General features: G+C 45.6%; 1 protein-coding gene across 2 annotated transcripts in view; it reads left to right on the top strand.

The window, feature by feature from the left end:
* Positions 1-21,404, top strand: part of RIMS4 (regulating synaptic membrane exocytosis 4) — a 98,615-nt gene that overhangs the window by 47,579 nt on the left and 29,632 nt on the right. For both annotated transcript variants that reach the window (XR_009464324.1, XM_059733184.1), the window contains exon 2: positions 21,107-21,248. Coding sequence is in view for 1 of the 2 variants with exons in the window: in XM_059733184.1 (XP_059589167.1) it covers positions 21,107-21,248 (142 nt within the window). In the remaining variant the exon portion in view is untranslated. The remainder of the gene's footprint in view (positions 1-21,106; positions 21,249-21,404) is intronic.

Here is a 21,404-nt window from a genome sequence, read left to right as displayed (position 1 = left end):
TTTAGATGACCCCAGCTAGATGCCTATCTAACCTCCTTTTGAAGACCCCCAGGGTAGGGGAGAGCACCACCTCCCTTGGGAGCCCATTCCAGACTTTGGCCACTCTAACTGTGAAGAAGTTTTTCCTAATGTCTAGTCTAAATCTGCTCTCTGCTAGCTTGTGGCCATTATTTCTTGTAACCCCCAGGGGCGCCTTGGTGAGTAAAGCCTCACTGATTCCCTTCTGTGCCCCCATGATGAACTTATAGGCAGCCACAAGGTCGCCTCTCAACCTTCTCTTGCGGAGGCTGAAGAGGTCCAGGTGCCCTAGTCTCTCCTCATAGGGCATTCAACCAGGTTCATTTCAGACTTGTTTTAGCCACTTTCAAACTGGTTTATGTACACTGAACATCTGTTTTGTTACAGGTTTAAACCAGTTTCTGATCACTTAAACCAGTTTATGTGTAATGTCTGTCCATAATCAGAGTGGTTGCTTTGGCTCTCATTGTGGAATGCAAACCAGCTGAAGGGATAGTCCTGGCTCCATTTTAAGCACAGGGAGAAGAGTGTGAGGCTAAATATCTCCACCAGTAGTGTGGTGTTCTGCAGTTGTTGGCAGCCTTTGAAATTGCTGGCTTTGAACTGCTGTGAGTCTTTTGGCTCTGCATTTGCTTCACAGGGCACATTCCCTTGTCTCCACCCAAGCAGCCCAGAGCCTTTTAGTCCTCTTAAGTTAACCCCTGATCCTGAATCTACAGATGTGGTCTCTTGTGAGAACATGCATCTGTTTCCAGGAGCAGGGCTTCTTTTTGCAAGTAGGAAGAGCCAATTAGCGAGTCTGGGTACCGCCGTGCCAGAAACGCAAACTTCCTGCCAAAAACCATTGGACAGTTCTCCAAGCTTTTGTGAAACATGATCGCTCACTGACTTTGTATTAAGGCCATATTTCAAGGGGGTGTCTTTGTGCCTTTCTTTATAATGTTTAAAAAAGGAAGTGTTCTCTTGCTCATGCTGATGGTTAAATGCACCAGGGTCTCACAGAAGATGATCTTTTCATTTGTAAGTAAATGGAACTCCATCTTGAATGTTTTTGCATTATCTTTTAAGTGATGCACAGCATTAATTGAAAATATATATATATTGTCAAGTTCTTGTTTGCCTTAACAACTGCCAGAGATACTACATTGAAATGCCCTGTAGGGAAAGAACGTGGGTGGTTAGAGACGGCTGGTGAGATTGTCTGATTAAAAGTTTAATGTCTGCAGTTAAATGAGACTCTCCTTTAAAGGAGACCAGCATATTGTAATTCAGCTGTAGATCTAGTAATGCATCTGAAACAGACACAAGTTATTGAACAGTATATCTAATTGGAGACAACTTCCTATGCTTTTGATTACTCATTTTCTTTAGGAAAGGGCATTTAAATGATCACAGATCAAGTTAAACATGATTTGTTCTGAATAGAATGATAAGATTCTGGACCACATTTCATGTTTTCAGCCTTACTGAAATTCACAGGACTTCACAAGCATTGCAGAAAAGCTTGGGCTTATCTTTTAAGTGTACTTATAACAAAATACCTAAAGGCAATGCCCCCCCCCTCTACATAAATATATAATGTGTATGTATGCGAGTTGTGTGAGATTTAGATTTTAAGTGAGGAGGAGTTGTGCAGGGTCGGGGATCAGGTACCGTTTTGTCAGAGATGTATTCAACCTATGCCAGCTCCAAGCGAGCTCCAAAGTCCAGACATCCGCGCTTCCCGACTTCCTCTTTACTGATGACTGTGCGTTATGCGCAGGCTCACAGGCTGACATGCAACTGTCCATGGACCTATTCTCATTAGCCTGCGATTAATGTCGGATTCACTATTAACACTAAAGACCAAAGTGATGTTTCAACTTGTGCCTGGCACAACACCCCACGAACCACACATCTCAGTTAAAGGTCAACAACTGTCAATGGTTGACAAGTTTGTCCATCTAGGCAGCACACGCTCTTGTGTTGTCCACATCGACAATGAAGTCAACGCAAGATTAGTGAAAGCTAGCGTGACCATCAGCAGACTCCTTAAGTTGGTCGGGGACTGCAGAGGCATCAAAATGTCGACGAAACTGAAGGTATTCACACCCTACTGAAACTGGCACAGTTAAGATGGGCTGGTCACCTTTCAAGAATGCCCAACACTCACCTGCCGAAGAAAATCATCTACGGCAAACTGTCAAATGGAGTATGCTCTCGTGGCGCACCAAAGAAGCAGTACAAGGACACCCTAACGGTGGCCCTAAAGAGTTTCGGCATCGACTCAGAGTCATGGGAGCAAACTGCTCGTGACCATCCATCCTGGAGGTCATCAATACAGAACAGAGCACTGGCCTTCGAACAGCAACGCATGGCAGAAGCAATGAAGAAACACATGGCCAGGAAAATGAAAACCTCTTGTACCCAATCCTCACCACTTTCCTGCCCCTGCTGCAGCAGATTGTTCAAGGCAAGGATCAGGCTTATAAATCACCTATGTACCCACGTGACCTAGCCTCCACCCTCCCCCCCTTTTCTTTTTTCTCTCTCTCTTTTCTCCTTTTTCCTCCTTTCTCTTTCCATGTTTCTTTCCCATTTTGTTTCTCTCTTCTCCTCCCCCTCCCCTTGCTGGATGCAGTTATCTTTGCTTGCGAAGGATGAACAACTGTATGTATACAAAAGAGGCACCCTTGATTAAAGAGAAGATCTTGACAATCAGCAGCAACATTTCTTTTAAAAGGTCTTGCTTCCCACCAGGGCTAAGAAGATGATAGCAAAGATATTGTAGTAACAAGTTTGGATGAAATAGCTGCTTTTCCCTGAATTTTTTGCCTTTTTTGGCCTTCACTAAGAATTGGAGTGAGGCAGTTCAGGGTGAGAATGTTCAGTGTTTTATTTGTCTTGATCACGTACATTTTGAAAAGGACAACATTCATTTTCAATAGGGGAGAACAACGAGAAGCAACTGATTCTCTTATTCTGGTTTGGGCATGTGCTCCTGTTGTCTTTCTAGAGAAAGCTAACTTTGGTGTGTAACCAAGAGTAAAGGGAAGCCTTTGGTCTTTCATAAGCAAGGATCCTGATTTTCTTTGTTTAAAAATAACAAATTCTCTGATAAAATCTCAGATACTCTGATTTGAAACCCCCCAAATCCCTTAGCCCCCTACCCACCCCAACCCTGCCAAAGAAGGCCCCCAGCTGCCATGGGTCCACAGCCCCCTACCCCCTGCAGCAGCACCTGAGCCCCAGCTGCCACATGTGGGAGGTGGTGGCTGCTGTGGCAGACCGGAGTATGGAGCCCAGGTCCCACTCCACCTGTACTGCCCGTGGGGAAGAGGGGCTCAATGTGGGGGGCGGTGAGGGGTTTGGGTTGCCTGCTGCAGGCTTGGGGCTCTTCCCTGCTGTCTCCTGCTGCAGGGCCCAAGTAGGGAGCAGGATGCGGCTGCAGGTGGCTAGTCCAGGGGGCAATGGCAAGGGGTGGCAGCTGGCTCCTCACCACTGCATGTATTCCCAGAGAGGGCATGGGGGGGGCACATAGATTTCATAGACATTTGGGCTGGAAGGGACCCCAGAGGATCATCGAGTCCAGCCCCCTGCCCCATGGGCAGGAAGTCAGCAGGGATCATAGGATCCCAGCAAGATAAGCATCCAAGTGTGTCTTGAAGGCGTTCAAAGTGGGTGCTTGAACCACCGTTGACAGCAGTCTATTCCAAACCTTGGGGGCTCTGACAGTAAAGAGGTTCTTCCTTATGTCCAGCCTGAATCGGTCACGGCGGAGTTTGTGACTGTTTGATCTTGTCATCCATTGGGGCACTCCGGTGAACAGATGTTCCCCCAGGTCCTGGTGACCACCCCTGACAAACTTACAGGTGGCCACCAGATCACCCCTGAGCCTGCGCTTTTCTAGGCTGAAGAGTCCCGTGGCTCTCAGCCTCTCATCATAAGGTCTATTTTCCTGACCTCTGATCATGCACGTGGCTCCTCCTCTGCACTCTTTCAAGCTTCTCCACATCCTTTTTGAATTGTGGAGCCCAAAACCAGACGCACCAAGGCTGAGTACAATGGAAGAATGACGTCCCGGGATTTGCTTGAGAAGCATCTATGGATGCAAGCCAGCGTTTTGCTCGCTTTTACTGGCTCCAGCATCACATTGAAGGCTCATGTTCATCTTGTGGTCAATCATGACCCCCAAGTCCCTTTCATCTGGAGTGCTAACCAGTGTAGCACTGCTGAGCCTATAGGCATGCTGCAGGTTTTTCCTCCCAAGGTGGAGAACCTTGCATTTTTCGGTGTTGAACACCATCAGGTTCTCATCCGCCTATTTCATGAGCCTGTCAAGATCTGCCTGGATCACCCTCCTGTCCTCAGGTGTGGATGCTTTACCCCAGAGTTTGGTGTCATTGGCGAACTTGGCCAGCCCGCTTCTGACACCAGTGTCCACATCATTGATGAAGATGTTAAACAGTACAGGCCCTAGGATAGAACCTTGAGGGACCCCACTGGTGACCACGCACCAAGACAATTGGCTTCCATCAACCACCACCCTTTGGGTCCTACCATGGAGCCAATTCCCCAGCCAGTGGATTGTGGTGAGTTCGAGGCCACAGTTAGCTAGTATTGCCAAGAGGTGATCATGGGGTACCAGATTGAAGGCTTTTTTGAAGTCAAGATATATGACATCAATCTCTTCCCCCTTGTCCAGGTGATAGGTCACCTGGTCATAAAAGGAAATGCTTTACCTCTCATCGGCCCGTAGACTTCCTGCATCAGATAGAGGTCATCCACGCATGAGAGAAAGCTTTGCTCGGATTTGGCTGAGTGCTCCTCCCACGAGATGTCTGGGTAAAGTCTCCTATGACAATCGTGCACCGGGAGCGCGTGGACTCAGCCAATTCCCTGGCAAACTCCTGGTCAAGGTCTTGAACCTGGGTAGGGGATCTGTAGTAGACTCCCACCATAGTATCCCCTGTGCCGTATTCCCCATGGATTTTAACCCAGAGGGTTTCAAGTCGCCCACTGTGGGTGCAATGTCGGCTTGCAGGGATGCGTAGCTTTCCTTGACATAAAGGGCTACACCTCCGCCCCTTTTGTCCACTTGATCCCTCCTGTATAGGGTATAGCCATCTATACCTGTGGCCCAGTCATGGGTGGAGTCCCACCAGGTCTCCGTTCTCTCTACAAATCACAGTTATTTGCGTTTAGCAGGAGGACAAGTTCCTCCTGTTTATTCCCCAGACTCCTGGCATTTGTGTATAGGCATGCAAGTGTCCCCTTGGTGCTTGCCTTGCCTACAGATTGTTCTAGGGCTGGGGCAGGGGTGGAACCCCTGAAATGCCTTGACCTGCTGGCTTTGCAAGAGTCGCTCAGTGGGCCAGCAGTGGCAGTAGTCCCCCCCCATCTCCCGGCGGGCTTTGTTTAAAGCCTGGTGGAGCAGGTCAGCCAGTCTAGCTGAGAAGAGCCTCCTCCCCAGTGGAGAGAGGTGGAGGCTGTCCCTTCCCAGCAGCTTGCTGCCTCTCTCACCAAAGAGCGGACTGTAGTCATGGAAGCCAAAGCCTTCCCAATGACACCAGCACCGCAGTCTTTGGTTTACTACCTGGATCCTCCTCTCCCTCTTCAGCCCATAGCCTGAGACAGGGAGGATCACAGAAAACACCACCTGCGCCCCCAGATCCTTAAGCCCTGCTCTCAAATCCCTGTAGTACCTCATGACCTGGCTGGGAGCGCTCCGAGCTGTGTCATTGGTGCCCACATGGATAAGGAGCATGGGATAGTGCTCAGTGGGCTGGAGGAGTCTCCGCAATGTCTTGGATGCAGGCTCCCAGGATGCGGGCTCCCGGGAAGGGGCAAACTTCCCAGGCCCCCTCAGTTCCCCTCAGGATGGAGTCTCCCATGACAAACACTTTGCGTTCTGTCTTGGAGAGAGGGGGCAGTAGCTACAGTAGCGCCGGTGTTGCCTGCAGGAGCTGGCAACTCAGCAGGCTCTGCTGGGACTGCAAGAGGTTCGTACCTGTTGCAAAGCTCCAGTGGGGTGGGGGCCTTGGTGTGGCCGGCCTTGGGGCCCTTGCCCACCTTGGTCCAGCCCCTGGGCTGGACAGAATGGGAGGTCCCGGAGTCCTCCCTTGTCCTGGAGAGAGACCGTGGTCTACCCTCCACCTCCCGGGGCAGAAGGGCCTGGCAGTAGGAGTCAATCTCCTGCTCACAGTCCCTGATGGTGCACAGTCTCTGGACTGCAGCCTGGAGCTCCTCTAGCTGGTGCGCCAGAGACCCTAGTAGGGAGCAGACCCCACAAGGGGAGGTGGCCATGCTCCTGGGCCCCAGAGCCTGAAAAAGCGACAGGCAGCCCTCGCAGCCGAGAGCCAGGGGTGCCGTCTGCATGGAGCCTGGACCATGGGCTCCATCTGGGTGGAGGCCTCTGAGCTGCCAGAGGGGGGCGCCACAAACCCTGAGGGGACCATCTGCGTCATGCCGCTGGTGGGCTGGCTACGGCTGGGACTGGCTTCTCTAGTGGGGCTCACAGTCAGGGCCTCGGGCCCTCCCGTGCAAACTTGCGCGCTGGGCCTAGAAGCATGCCTGTTTGCACAGCCTGTTCGCGAAGCTCCGGTTGCGCGGCTCCCTGTGGGGCTGGGCGAAGTAGGAGCTGGGGGGGAGGGGCGTGACCCCCTTGGCCCACTTAGCCCGCTCCCAGCTGTCTAGGTTCCTCCCTCCACGGGCCCCTGCTTACCTGGGGCAGGCCGGGGCTCGTCAGGGGGTCCTGGGGTCTCGCTGGGGGTCCCTGGGCTCACAGGGGCGCAGCGGGCTTACACCCATGCGTCTCGCACCAGAGCCGGGACCAAACTGAGGCTTGTGCTGTTGCCAGGCATGTGCAGAAGGGCCGGCTGGTGCCTCGCTACTTTTGGGGGGCTAGAGGGGCTAAGGGGGGGTTCCTCCCCCCCACTGAGGGAAGGAAAGGTGGGTACTCCCCCCGGCTCATGTGCTGGCAGCTCCCTAGGGGGCTGGGCCAAGTAGGAGCTGGGGTGGGGCTCAGAATTGTACCCGCAGTATTGTGCACAAGGTGAGTGAGAGGTGCCCACTGCAGGCTCAGGGCTTCCCACTCTGCTGCCCTCACCCCAGGACCTCCACAATTCAGTGTGGCAGGGCAGAGCAGGGCAGGGAAGCTCAATGCTGCTGCCACGAGCCAAGCACCACCATGGCAAAGCACCCCCTGCCTGCCTGGCAGCAGTAGGGGTGGCAGCATGGAGTTGAGCCTGCTGCTGCTGCATGGGCAGGGGGCACCTTGCCATAGTGGCACTTGGCTCGCAGCGCCAGCATTGAGCTTTCCTACCCAGCTCCACTCTGCCCTGCCAGGCCAGGTCCCACCCTCTGGGCTGTGGAGGCCCCAGAGGGAAGGCAGCAGGGCAGGGAGCCCTGAGCCTGCAGCAGGCAGCCCACACCCAACCTGTGCACAAATCTGGGAGGCACATACACCCCATGCCCTCCCTGGCAGTGCACACAGTGGCAGGGAGCCAGCCCCCCCCCCACAATCACCTCCTGGATGAGCTACCTGCAGTCTCACCCTGCTCTGTGCTTGGGCCCTGCAGCCACGCATTCTGGCCCTGGGCCCCAGCCCCACACACCACCACAGCTGAGCAGTAGCCCCAGTCCTGCCCAACTCCCTCCCTCACTATGGGAACCTCAGTTCTCCCCTCCCAGACCTGCCTGAGGGGAGCTGCTCCCATGCTGCCTGGTGGCCATGTGCATGTGTACATGTGTACATACATATGGTGTCCCCTGCCTAACCGCCTGCCTCCCACTCCATGCAGCCCCTTGCAGGCTGGAACTCTTCCCAGCTGTTTTCTGTGTTTTTCTCCTTTTAAAGGAGGAAAAATCCAGGTTTTTCTCCTTAAAATGAGGAACTCTGGGTTTTACTGTGTTTTTCTGTGGCAAATGGAAAACCCGAATCCCTGCGCATCATAAGTAGCAGCCTTTCAGGGGGCACAGAAGGACAAAATAAAGTGATGACATCACATGGCAAAGTGGTAAAGTAGAGACAAGACCATGAGTTCATTTAACACGAACACTCATTTACAGCGACACTTTATAATCATCTAACTTCCCTGAACTTTTACACCTTTTCTTGATTCTCCTCTGAATCTAGAAGTTTACAGCAGCTCTGGTTCATTCATATTTCAGATCTTGGGCTAAGATAATGGCCTCAGAATTAAAAATAGGATAAGATGGATAGCAAAACTAGGACACACTGCTCTGATTGTTCAATACAGCTGTAATTAAGTAGGGCTCTTGTACAAGCCTTTATAACAAATCACCACATTTGGTAGGTCATAAGACTTCTAACCAGGGGGGCAGGGGTAGATCAGGGATTTTTTAAACAGGCAGGTGCAGGAGCAACTATCTGGGCCATAGAGTTGATTGCACCCCTGCTCCCAACCGCCTGCCCCCTCCCACCACATGCACTGGTGTGGGTAGCCCACACCATTGGAGCCTATAGGGACTTTTCTAAAGTCTCCAAAGCACATAACAATTGCCCCTTTCCCTTCCATGATTAGGCGTGTCTTTTTCCCTCCTCTCCACCCTACTGCTACTGCTTCCCCCGCTGACCTAAATTGGGGGAAACTTTGAAGCTGTTTTTCATTGCCCCATCCATGCTATGCCAGGGCTGGGTTCATCTGGGAATAGTGACAGTGGTAGCAGCACAGATGGGTAGGGGATGGGTTCCCCCTGCATGGACCCCCGGGAACCTCCCTGCCCATTGCCTCTGCTGCTGTCACTGTTCCCAGATGAGCCCACCCCAATACAGCCTGGATGGAACAGGCAGGTCTGACTTTGAAGCTTCCCTGGCCCTTGGGACAGCAGAGAAAGCAGTGGGATAGGGGATAAGGGAGTGATCTGCCTCTGACTATGGAGGGAAAGGGAAGGATTCTCATGTGCTTTGGAGATTTAAAAAAAAATCCCCATTAGGTTCCTGGGATGAGATCCAATCTGAAAGGGGAGGAGGGGAGCAGGGTGGAGCCATGACACTGGACCCCCTCTGGACATGGATTAACTAAAGTCCTTTTCTGGGGGGTCAAAGGGAGGCTTCAGGAGTCTCTGCAAGGCATTAAATTGTCTGCCTGCCTACATTTCAGTTTGTTTCATGGCACAAAGGACTTCCTAGCTTTTGAACTTTAAGACTGTTGGGCTGAGCAGTAAGATTGCAGTTTTGCATTAATATTTCCTTACTTATTAATATTAGTTTTGGCATTTTCCCTTTCTGGAAAATAACTGTTACAACACAGTGGTCTGTATAATCTGAGTAATGATTACTGTTTACTGTGATCAGGTAAGACTGAATGTACCCAGTCGTGAAGGTAACAATCCTTGGGCTAGCTAGTGCTGGGATAGGAGACTACCTAGGAATTCAGAGTACCTCAATTAAGGCATATCTACACTATACCAGTGGTGTATTCCAGCTGGAACAGCCCAGCCTATACATAGGCTTGGCAGAATTTGATTTTTATGGGTTTTTAAAATTTTGATGGCTAAAATCAATGTTTATTTTTAAGCATTTATTTCAATTTTCATCAATTGAAATTTTCAGGATTGCAAAAAAATGAGGGGTGTTTTTTTATTTTTATTGATTTAGCATGCATACATGTGTGCACATGCTCAGCAACCACACTGCAGGAGCTGGGGGCCGTGCCAGTAAGTCTGTGCTGAAGGGAAGGACTGGAGGGGTAAGGCTAGTAGTAGCCGGGAGGCCAGTACTGCTGGCCCCTCACTCCGCGCAGGGGCCAAAATCCCAAGGAGTGTGGCTAGTCTAACTATCCAAGCAATAGTAAAACACTTTAATTCACAAATCCAGAAAAAGATCTTTTATTTGACACAAAAAATACATTTTGTCTTCGTTTACCAAAACTTGAAAATTTTCATTTTGGGGGCAGCCTAAAACATGTTTTTTCCTCCATATTTTTTTTTCTTCTTCTTCTCCTTTTTCTTTTAAATAGCCAATGGGCCAAAAATCAGTTATTCACACAGCTGTAGTTCAATGTGTTGTCCTAAATCAGCCTGTTCTGTATGCTGCTATGCATTATCTGGCTTGTAGGCAAAAAAGGTTCTTTGGGTAAATCTGGTATCTCTTATTAGACCAACTCACATAGTTAGAAAAATTCTTCTTAGCAAGCTTTTGAGAGAAAGCATCTGCAGATGGTCTGTGCTCTTCCTGGAGTGGCTTCTATTTTTCACTGTGAGTGATGGCATCCAGGGTTCTGGAAGTATGCTTTTTATGTTTTACATAAATCAAGATGAGGATCCACACCTGCTGAACTGTCACTGGAGCCTGAGAGTAGAAGCTACTGGATTACACACCTCCTGCTGCAACTGTGAAATACTCATTTCCTCCCCGCCCCCTTTCCCAAAGAAAGGAAAAATAAAGTTATTTCAAAATAAGCACGCACACTTTTATCTTAATGTTGTTTACCACTGTCAGTACAGCATTACTGTTCCTTATCCATTTGGATTTTTTTATTTAATCAAGACTCTTCTCTGCAAGGAGTGACAGCTTTGGGGGAGGAGGGAAACAAACCCTATCCAATTATTCTTTTCCATTCCTTAGAAATATGAAAATCAGCATGAGCCCAAAGACTAAGCTATTTGGATCCTGCTGTTTCAAACAAGTTATACAGACACTTAGAACGAATTGTAGTTAGAGAGCCAAATGAGAAATAGCTTCCATAAAATATTTTGGAAGAAATAACAACTTTACCTTATGTCTGTATTTTTCTCTTCTGTGATGAAAAACTTCAAAAATGGTTTCTTTGTAAGATTTTCAAAATTTTCATTTCAGTAAAGAAAGCAAGCCCTTACTCTTATTACTTACTTTTTTCCACTTTTTGCCCTCTGAAAAGTAAGAGTGAGGCTGCTTTTCTTCTTGCTAAATTACTTTTTTGAATGTTTCAGAACCTTTGATTTTGAAATGTCTCTCTGCAATTTCAAATATCATTCCCTCCTCCCCTCCCTTAAACTGTCATTTTTCCACCCTACAATTTATGGAAATTTTTCCAGTGGCTTTAAAAATGATATCAGGGTGACTATTCTCCACAACTTTAAAGATTCAAGGAGAACCTATTTAAGATATTTTAAAAATCAAGAAAATTTGTCTTCTGAAAATGGGAAAGCAAAATGGATGGTTTTGATGTCAAGTCTGACCAATAGTTAAGTGGACATATCCCTAAGGGAAATCCCAACTCAGCTCAAATGTCCCTTCAGTTGCTATAAGCCATCTAAAGAAAAGGGTCTGAAAAAAAATCAAATGTCTTGTTTTCATGCTTGGTGGCTACCTACTTCCCCAGAGGCCAGGCAGAAAAGCACTTGCAGCGTTCTATGACAGCCAACACAAGCCTTTGATTCCCCTCCTGCTAATGGAGATTATTTTGTCCCCCAGATTGAAAATAGCACTCCCCCTTCGAATCCTGAATTCAAATTTAGCCCAGCTCCATGGTGACCCAGGAAGTATCTACCAGTGACTAACGGATAGCCCATTTGAAGTAAGGGGGTCTTTCAGGCAATGCACAACAGACAAGTTTTCCTCTTCCCAAAAGTATTACTGCAGGTGGTAGCCTTATTGCTCAAAATGTTAAACCCTGCAAGCATTTTTTTTAATAACAGCAAGGATTAACTGGCTACTAAAAATCCACTCCCTGAACTTGGTCCCAGTCAGATACAGTGAGAAAACTTAGTGAAAGTTACAGCGTGTTGAGGCTCATTTAAATATGCATGCAACTAGATTTAGTAACAACCACAGCTCAGGTCATCTTGGGTGAAAGAGCTTCCTTCGCTCTAGCTTCTCTGCTTGTGGAGAGGGGATCCTCTGTTTCACATGTGCTATGCTTAGAAATCCCAGGTGTTGTGTTTTCCCTAAGAACAGGTGCTCCTCTGCCTTTCAATCTGTGGTCATTTAGGCAGAGGAGCTCCTCCCAGAATGCTCCTGCCCCTGGAGACACAGTATAAAAAGCTGGTAGTGCCTATTTCAGAGTAGATGCTGTTACTGAGGAAGGGGGTTGCTAGGCTTATGTACTATTTCCCAGTGAATGGGTGGAGGAACAGAGGGTTGACTTTGCTTTTGTTATATAGCTACTGTGATACTTACTAAAAAAAGAGGCAGCACTTTCTAAACCCTGGCTTAGAGAGCACTGCAGCCTAGTCTGGCCCATGTAATGAGCAGTCCTTCTTTCTGGTTCATGGAAGTTAAAGTTCTTTTTCTTTGTGCTTATGCAGTTCATGTTCAGTGAGTTAAGAAAGGATGTAGTCTTCCAGGGCTGCCAGCAGGCACCTGCCACCAGTGACTGGAAAAAAAATTATGTGAACTGTTGTCTCCCTTTTTTCTAAAAAGAGAGGGGGAGGAGGAATGTTCTGGGCTCTGAATCTGGGAGCTCTGTGAGTTCATACCCCCCAAAGAGCCCCTGGTCTGTTAAGCCTAACAAAAGAAAGGCTGAGCAGGGAATCTGCAAATATCCTAGTGGGTAAACAGTAACAAGGGAAAAGAAGTATTTATGCTGAAGTACATTTTTTTTTTTTTTTTTTCCAAAAAAGCAGGTGAAAAAGCTGTGAGTGAATTTGGACTGGAAATTTGTTTCTAACCTTCAGAACAGTGAGGCCCTGGAATGGGCTCCCAATAGAAGTATGGGCAAAAACCTAACTAGCGGTGAGAAGGATGATAACATAAGCATGTGCCACTCCAGGAGGGTGCCTGTATTAGTGGGGAACTGGATGGAACAACTTCCAGTCCTTTGTTCCTATGAAATTAGGGTCTGCTCGTGAACTGCAAAGGAGGCAGTAAAGGTGAATTCAAGCCCTTCATAATTGAGGTGGTTGTTGGAGCTAGGGCATAACAGGTGCTCTGCTTTAAGTTAGGGCAGGTCCATGCTGCTGTACTTGGTTTGAAAGCTTGATGCAAGAGCAGGGAAGGCAATGAAATGAGTACACCAGGAACCATTTTTTCCTGATTCCTTAAGGGCTATTTTTATAGGTGCTGTGGAGCAGTTCATAACAAGTGTAGCATGGGTGTAATTCCTCTCTCAACACTTAAGTTGGTGACTGCAAACATAGCTGTTTTTTCCGAATGATTTATGGCCAATTTAAGTTTTGTGGTTGTCTTAGCAATAAACTAATTGCTTCTTTAATTACTTTTTGTAGGAGCTAAAAGTATTATAAAGACCTTTCCTTTGTAGTGATAATGCTCTAGTTCTAAATAGATCAAGAATAATATTTAAAATGCTACTTCTGTCCTATAGCAGGACTTTTTCTGGACTCTGGGAGCAAGTGGGTAGTCAGATGGCAGACAAGGTTCTTTGGGTGAATCTGATATCTTTTATTAGACCAACTTAAATAGTTGGAAAACAATTATTAAGCAAGCTTTTGGGTTCCAAAACCCTTCATCAGGCTAAGGAAGCTTCTGCAGTTGGTGTGTGCTCTTTCTGGATGGAATGAAAAGTAAAGAAGCCAGAGGCTGGGCTGGTATGCATACAAGACAGGTAGTCAGTGAAAATGTAGATTGAGGAGTCAATGGGTGAAAGACAGGCTTGGGGGGGGGTGGGGAGAGAAGAGGGATGAATAAAAGTTATCAGATTCACCCAAAGAACCTTGGCTGCCTATGTCCTTAATCATGGCTACAACCTACACCCCAGTAGTCAGATGGGCATTTGTGACTGCAACTAGGACAAGAGGAGTATATCAAACTGACAGATGTGTGCCTCTGTTTATCTCTGGCCATTTCTGTCTTTCCAATGGATTATTTGGCAGTGACAGTAGTCACTGTTAGTCCTGGTTGCTCCTGGGCACAGTTCAAGATGCCTCACTTCAGGTGCTCATCATTCACGACCCATAGCATGTAGAAATGTGAAACACTTGTCAATAGTGTCAGCTCTCTCAGGCATGGTGAGATTGAGTTCAGCTGGTTAAACTGCATTTAGAAATGACAATTTTTTTTTCTCTAAACAGCAGCATTCATTTTTTAAAAGAACATTGCTTGCTACAAACACAGATAAATACCTCAAATTCCACAAAGGCCTGCTTGGTGCACCACGTACAGACAAATCAGTATGTGCATTCACTGTGAATGCTGGGTTGTCACAGGTGTTGTGTATTCATGCCATTCTTTAGACATTTCTTGTCTCTCTTGGATTTGAACAAAGGGATTCTTCTATTAATCTCAGACTGGATTCTTAATGAAACACCTTCTGGCAATTGGTCTGTAGGGATTCAGCATCCGAATAAGCAGAAAGGAAAATATTTTTTTCTTTTTTTAAAGAAAACACCACCACAATGACAGAATTATAAACAGAGAAACTGGGATTCATATTCTTTCCTCATTGAAGCCTTTGAAACCGAAGCTTTTATTTAGCTGAAGAAAGGGGAGGTGGCCAGTAATTCAGCACAATCACTTGGTTCCTCATTTGCTTCTGACCTGAGGTTTGCACTGCAGTACTTGCTTCGTTGCATGTATATGCAGATAGTCACAAAGTGAACTAGTGTGCAAGGGAACCTAACTCCTCATACACCCATCATCTTCCCAAGGATTTTTAACCTCTTCTGAGGTGCCTGCTTGGTTACACAATGCTCCTTGCTTTTCATTTGTGAGGCTGACCCAAATGATCTTCCCTTGTTTTGTCTCAGGACAAGCCATAGGCAATGCGTAAGTGGGGAGGGGGGGCGCACAATACTGCACCATCACTGCAATGAGGGGGCACAACTCCACACTGCTGCTGCTGCCATTGCTGCCCCCGCTGCTACCAGGCATTGGGTCCGACTGGGCTGCAGCCCCACACCCTGCCGTTGGTGCAGAACTCACGATGTTGCCACTGCCACCACCCCTGCTGCTGCCAAGCTGCAGCCAGGTGCCCCATGCCCCGCTGTCAGCACATAAATCTGGGGAGTCATGTGCCCCCCCATCCTCTGACGTGTCCCCTATGTGACAAATGTTCCATGTGGGGAAATGAGTAAGTTCTGGGGGTTCTGCTTGTTTTTACTTTTTTAAATGAAGAGAATTTGGTGTCTTGTTAACACAGCCAGATTTTTTTACATGCTTTTGCACACGGCTCTGCCAGGGCACCTCAGCTGTGATGTGCCAAGCCATTTATTATCTTGGTCCTGCTCTGCTGATGCTCCTGAATGCTGACCTGCAAGACCCCCAGTTATCTCCATCATGCTTGCCTTCTTCAGCTCTGCTGATGCACAGCAGTTGCCACCTCTGGTATTTTGGTCTTAGACCTCATGTATTTAGCTAAAGTAAAACATTTATTTGCCTATTAGTTTTTGCAATTGGAACAAGTGGGTCTTGAGAACAAGCCTCCAGCTGATTTTTCTCTAGCAACAAAATCCAAACATTTGAACACCATTCCCAAGGAGTAAAAGGCTAATTGATATGTTCAACAGAGGACTTTGTAGCACAGTGCATAGTCTGTATTGGTTTTGCCTGTACATTTCCTTTGGATATGAATATGTTCTGTGTTTTAGAGCAACGGATTAACCTAGAAGTAAAGCTAATTGAGTTTGAATTCAGTCAATTTCTGATCCCAATCTTGAATCAATATCAACTCATTTAAAAAGTTTGACAGGCACCACACTTCTTCATATAGCAGACCGGTCTGTTCCTGTGGAAGCTTGAGAGGAAGTCTGTGAACCTGAGGACTAACATTTAAAATGAGAAACTGGAAAAGAAAAGGATGGTAACAAAGCAACCAGGAGGGGGGGATGAGGAAAAGTCAGAAGGGAAAAGGTGACCTAAGAATAAAAGGGAAACAGGAGTTACTGGAAGCCTCAGGACAATAAGCTCAGTAAATTGTGAAGCCATCATTTGTTGAAGGGTAATAATGTCTGATTTTATCATCTTGGCCTTTTAATGAGTTACTGTAGAATTCAGAGTGGATTTTCAAGACTTTGTGTCTTTTGATCACAGAAAAAGCTGTCTGTAGCAGAAAGAAATGGCTTTTTGGAGACCTGTGCTTTAGACTGATGCGTAAGATAATATGTACTGTGCAAGACAATGACTGTGTTTTGGGGTAAAACCCTTAGGTTTTCTCCCCAATATCAAAGCAACAAAAACCTAAAGGAATGTGTAATGATAATCTTGGTGCATCATTTGTAAGAACTAGCTTTTATTGTAGTTGACAGCCTCAAAAATGCTCAGAAGTGTCCTATTATCTCTCTAATGCTTCAAGTGGTATCACTTTCACTCCCTCCAATCCATTTCTAGACTGTATTGAAATAACTATAAGCCAGTTAGCCAGACATCAGTCCTAGACAAGGTAATGGAAAATGCAAGATTTTATTAATAAGGATTTAAAGGATAGAAAGGTAACTGTCTATCAAGATTTTTTTTAATGGAAAATAAGTCTTGTCAAACAGGGTTTCCATCCATGTTTGGTTGATAAAGGTATCTGAACAGATGTAATTGAATTTTTGTAAGGTGTGTCACTTACTACGATATGACATTCTGATTCAAGCAACTGTAAATGTTAAAGGATTAAGACCTGGCTAAAATGTCAAAAATTAGCTGTGGGTGGGGAATTGTTATCAAGTTGGGTGTTTTTAGTGGGGTCAGGAGGAAGTTGGTACCAGGCCTCTCATCACTCAGCATTTTCATCTGTGATCTGGAGCTAAATACAAAATTATTGCTGATAAAAATTTCAGCTGCCCCAAAAACTGGCAGAATGGTAATGAATAAGGCAGATAGGACATTCATACAGCATTGCTTAGTGAGTTGGGCCTGTTCAAGCAAACTGTTTAATTCCAGATGAATAAAAAGTTATAGACATAGGATCAAGCAACACAGGCTGTATCAACAAAGTGGGGGGGATTATAGCCTGGAAATCAGTGACTGAAATGGATCCAGGCATTAGAGGGAATAAACATCAGTGTGATTCTGTATTAAAAATACAATCTTGGAAGTATGAACAGGGAGGAAGGGAATAAATGGGAGATGACTTGACCTTTTGAGGTGACACTTGTCAGGTAAATGCTAGAATATTATGTGCAGTTTTGGTGTCCACATTTTTTAATGGATTTTGAAAAATGTTCATCTTGTCAAGAAGATTTAGAGGGGACATAATTGCAGCGAGTAAGTACCTTCACAGAGAAAAACACAGGGTACTGAAGGATTCTTTAATCTAGTGAAAAAAGGATTTTTTTGCAAGTAGTAATGTCTGGAAGCTAAAGCTACACAAATTCAAAGTGAAACTAAGGCACATAGTTTAAAAAATGATTAACCACTGGAACAAGCTATCAAGAGAAGTAGGAAATTCTACATCTTGAGGTCTAATTAAGACTGTATTATTTTTGGGGAGAGATAGCAGCCAAATGCAGGTTTTTTGAGCTCAATACGCAATAAATGGATAAAATTTTGGGGCCTGTAATATACAAGAGGTCTAGGTGATAAGCAAATAGTACCTTTTGGCCTTACTGTGGTAAAAGTGTAATGTCTGTACCTGGCTCCTGAGTTTTAAGTGATTGTAAACCAATTTATACCCATAACAGAGCAGAAGTTTGGCATACATAGCCTGCTTTAAAAACGGTGGAACCCAGTCTGAGATTTGCCCTCTCCTCCAAAGGGCAAATGTGTGTTCTGTTTGCTACTGACCTAAATTATGCCATTTACAGAAAACTGCATAACAGATTGATTCTGCCTCTGCATCTGCCTTTTTCAATGTCTGTACCTAGCCTATGTGTCTATAAGTACAGAGGCTTGAACACAAGGTATTTACCAGAAAGATCATTATGGCGAGAAGAAACACTGCATGCAGACAACAAAGTTCATCTTTCCAAGCTCATTCCAAACCAGAATTTGTTTTCTGTCTAGCAGCATGTTGGTGCAGCTACTTGATGGACTACTTCACCTTTTGTGATTTTATTGCTTGACTGGAAAAAGTGCAGAGAGTTAATCTGGTGAAGCAGCAGAAGAGCAACACTCACTTTACACGTTTCAGATAGTGCTAATACTTTAAGACAAATGGATTATGACAGGAATATGCTTAAACAGCTGCTAACATTACACAATTCATGTTAGAAGTCCTTCAAAGCCGTTTTAGGCTTTTTATCTTTTGGACATGTTACCTTTGCTAAGGGAGGATTGGTTTGCAGAACTCCTCTCAGTTTTTCATCTCAGTTATAAGGCTTGAAAGCTTTTAAAGACTGTGGTAAAATACTCTGCAAATTGCCATACCCTTTTTTTAAATCTCCTTCCCTTTACTGAGACAATCTTCTTGGTTCATCATCAGGCCTGTAAATGCCAGTAGATGCATGGCTGTGTTTGTTCTGCTACAGCAGAACTTGCTCTATAGTAGCTACAAGTGAGTTGAGTACAACGCTTTAGACTGCTTACAGATGTGAAAAAAAAGACAAACAGCACTTTAAGCTCAGCATGCCCCTGCACTGAGCACAGTGCATGCCCAGAAGAGGCATTGCATTAGCTTGACTCGGCTCACCGAACATCTAGATCTTGCACTTCAGTGGCGCTTTTTGGCCCTTTCATCTAATAGCTGATTGAATCAGCTTTAGAGAAAAACACCAAAAAGCCCTGCTGAAACACCTGATCTATACAGGTACCGGGACGCTGGGTCTAACTAACGTGGGTCTCCCCCCACGTCTGTCAGCAGCCTTAGTGTCTCAATCTATCATAATGCCATGTTACCTGTATTTTGTTTTGCCTGCTTCTATGAAAAAACCCTAGCATTAGATCAGAATACATGTGATACAAACAGTGTACTGTTTCAGGTGCCCTGGGGAAGCTGAATGCCTTACCCTGCCCCAAACCTCTCTTAATCTGTTGTCAGCAAGAGCTCCAGGGCAATTTGAGCATTTCATTCCCCAGCCATCTCTAATTAGAGTGGGCAAATCCAGTGATTTTGAGAGCAGATGTTACATGGTCTAGCGCGTGAATGTTTTTTAAGGCTGATTTATTATTTCTGACTTGGGGTTGATTTATGAAGGAACTTAATATTTTGAAAGTGTGCACAACAACAAGGGCTGGGACTTGTTGAGAGAGGTACTAAAAGGTATAATTATGGGGGAAAGATTCAGTGAAAGGGGAAATTGAATGGAACATCTACACTGTGAAGGAGTGCAAGAAAGGTACGCTTGGGAGTTTCTTAAGGTGAACTGAGGAAGCATACTCATTTGGGACATCTAGGCAAGGCTGGACAAAATGCCAATAAATATGCCACCGAGAGAATTTTTGTATTTTCCAGGGACTAAATGAGACCATCTCATTGGACTTTCCCTTCATTGATGCATGTATTAATATTTGTCCTGCCTGAAGCTTTTGACTTGGATAGCAGAGTTGGTTTTTTTAATGTTTGTTTAACTTCCTGATTTATATGATGTGCCTGTCACATTGCTTGAGGCACACAAACAGTACCAACTGTATTTAATTTTAACCTAAAACATGCAGACTCTATCCTGTTAGCCCAGAGGGACATGCACGCAGCGTACCATATATGTATGCAGCAGCTGGTACAGAATGCCTTTGGGCCTAAATCGTCATGAAGTTGGAACACTCATGATACCACAGGGAACGGGGCTTCATAGCTAAGTTAATGAGAGATGCTGTCCTCTAGTACTTCAGTATTGGTGGTAGGCCACAGCAGAAACACTCATGGTACAGCCTATCAGATTCCAATAAAATCTGCAAATTCTGCTAAATATCTTGTCACAAGGACATAAGAAAGGAAAGTACTGGTGGTAATTTCAGAGAGAGCTTAGGAGGCCTTTTTGATAGAGCAAACAGGAGAAAAGCATGCTGCTTGCAAGAAGCCTGGTAAAAAATAACGCAATAGTGTGCAAGTCTTAACTGAGATTCTTACAGTCCAAGCTCTCCATGCTCAAGTAGCTCTGAGGGCCTCTGGCTCCACTTCCAGATTTTGAGAATTCAAAGTGTCCTAAAATTGGTCCTTCCAGGGCTGACACTGTGATAAATTAGTTCATTTCTTCTCCAGAAGTACCCTTCAATAAGCAGGAGGTGCTTCTGGGTGTAATGCCACTTAAGTGTTAAATTCTTTCTGGGTCTAAGGCCTTGCCCTGCCAGAGGCCATTGTATATTGCTGCCATATAAATTTTACTTAGAATTACTAATGCAGTCTGGTGGGTCAGAGTGCTGTCACCTGGGTGTTTACAAACAGTACACCTTCATATATATTTGTGGCATCTTAAAAAATATTCTCACGTTCCAATTCATTCAGAGAACTTTCAGCTGATGTAAATATTTCAGGATAAGCACTGCATGTAGGTTGAAATTTGTAGCTTTCTAACATCCGCTGAAGCAATTAATGGTAATGGTACTCATTATATATTCATTATATAACATAAGTCATTCCAAGAAACAGACTGCTGAAAAGGAGAATGAAAATAGCCACCGTTAATTTCAGAGGGCTAAAACTTTAAAGACTAAACCCAGGAGAGAATAAGTGCCTGTGCCATGAAAGTGTAATTTCTTTCAGAATCTGGCTGAGGGTGCATGTGTGGAGAAATAGCTTGTCTTGTGGGATTTTCTACAAAAAAAAAAAAAATCCCATCCAGGTGGCTAGCATTGGGAAGACATTTTGGAGATGCTGTAATGTCCTAACATTGCCTGTGTCTGAAGGATGCTTTCATTCACACCATTCCTAGTGCTGTCTAGTCATTTCTGTCCCTTCTGGCCCTGCTGTGAGTGGCCTCGCTGTATGGATCCTTGGTGTTTCTCCCAATTCAAAACAGCAAAGCAGATTTTCATACACCCATAGTTTCACACCTAACCTCTACTCCTAGTTATTAAAAGGGCTTATGCTAAATGGTTAACTTCATGCAAAACAGCATGTGTGGTCCTGTAGGTATGTGTACACATGCTTGCAACTATCTGATTTACATGCTTAAACTAGATTTAAACTTTGGAGTGCCCAAATAGACCTGCAGCTTGTTATGAGTGTCAGTAAGATACAATGCAATGATTATGAAAAAAAATGAACCGTTTGGTGATTTCTGGATTTCCAGATTAATTCCCAGTAAGAGAGAGCTCTGCTGGATTCTCCTCATTTCTGCTACTCCATTGTATTACTGTGTGCCTCTGTACAGTAGCTGACTACCCTACTATCTCTCTCGTTCTTAGATGGGGATGGTCGGAGACTGAAAGGTGCTATTCAGCGGAGCACAGAAACTGGACTGGCTGTTGAAATGCCAAGCCGGACAGTCCGTCAAGCCAGCCATGAATCCATCGAGGACAGTATGAACAGTTATGGATCTGAGGGAAAGTAAGTCGTTAGCCAGCTAGATAAGCACTTCTGAGATGTTCAGTTCTCCCTACACTTATTCCTTTTTTCCTGCATGATAGATGACATGTTTATCCAACATGCAAATGCTGTACATGTCCTGCCAGCTCTATTGGTGGAATAGGCAGAACAAAGTAG

The sequence above is a fragment of the Alligator mississippiensis genome, chromosome 9 (genome assembly GCF_030867095.1).
Source record: "Alligator mississippiensis isolate rAllMis1 chromosome 9, rAllMis1, whole genome shotgun sequence".
NCBI classification, from domain to species: Eukaryota; Metazoa; Chordata; order Crocodylia; family Alligatoridae; genus Alligator; species Alligator mississippiensis.
Note: the sequence above shows the minus strand (reverse complement) of the source record. Positions and strands in the feature narration are given on the sequence as shown.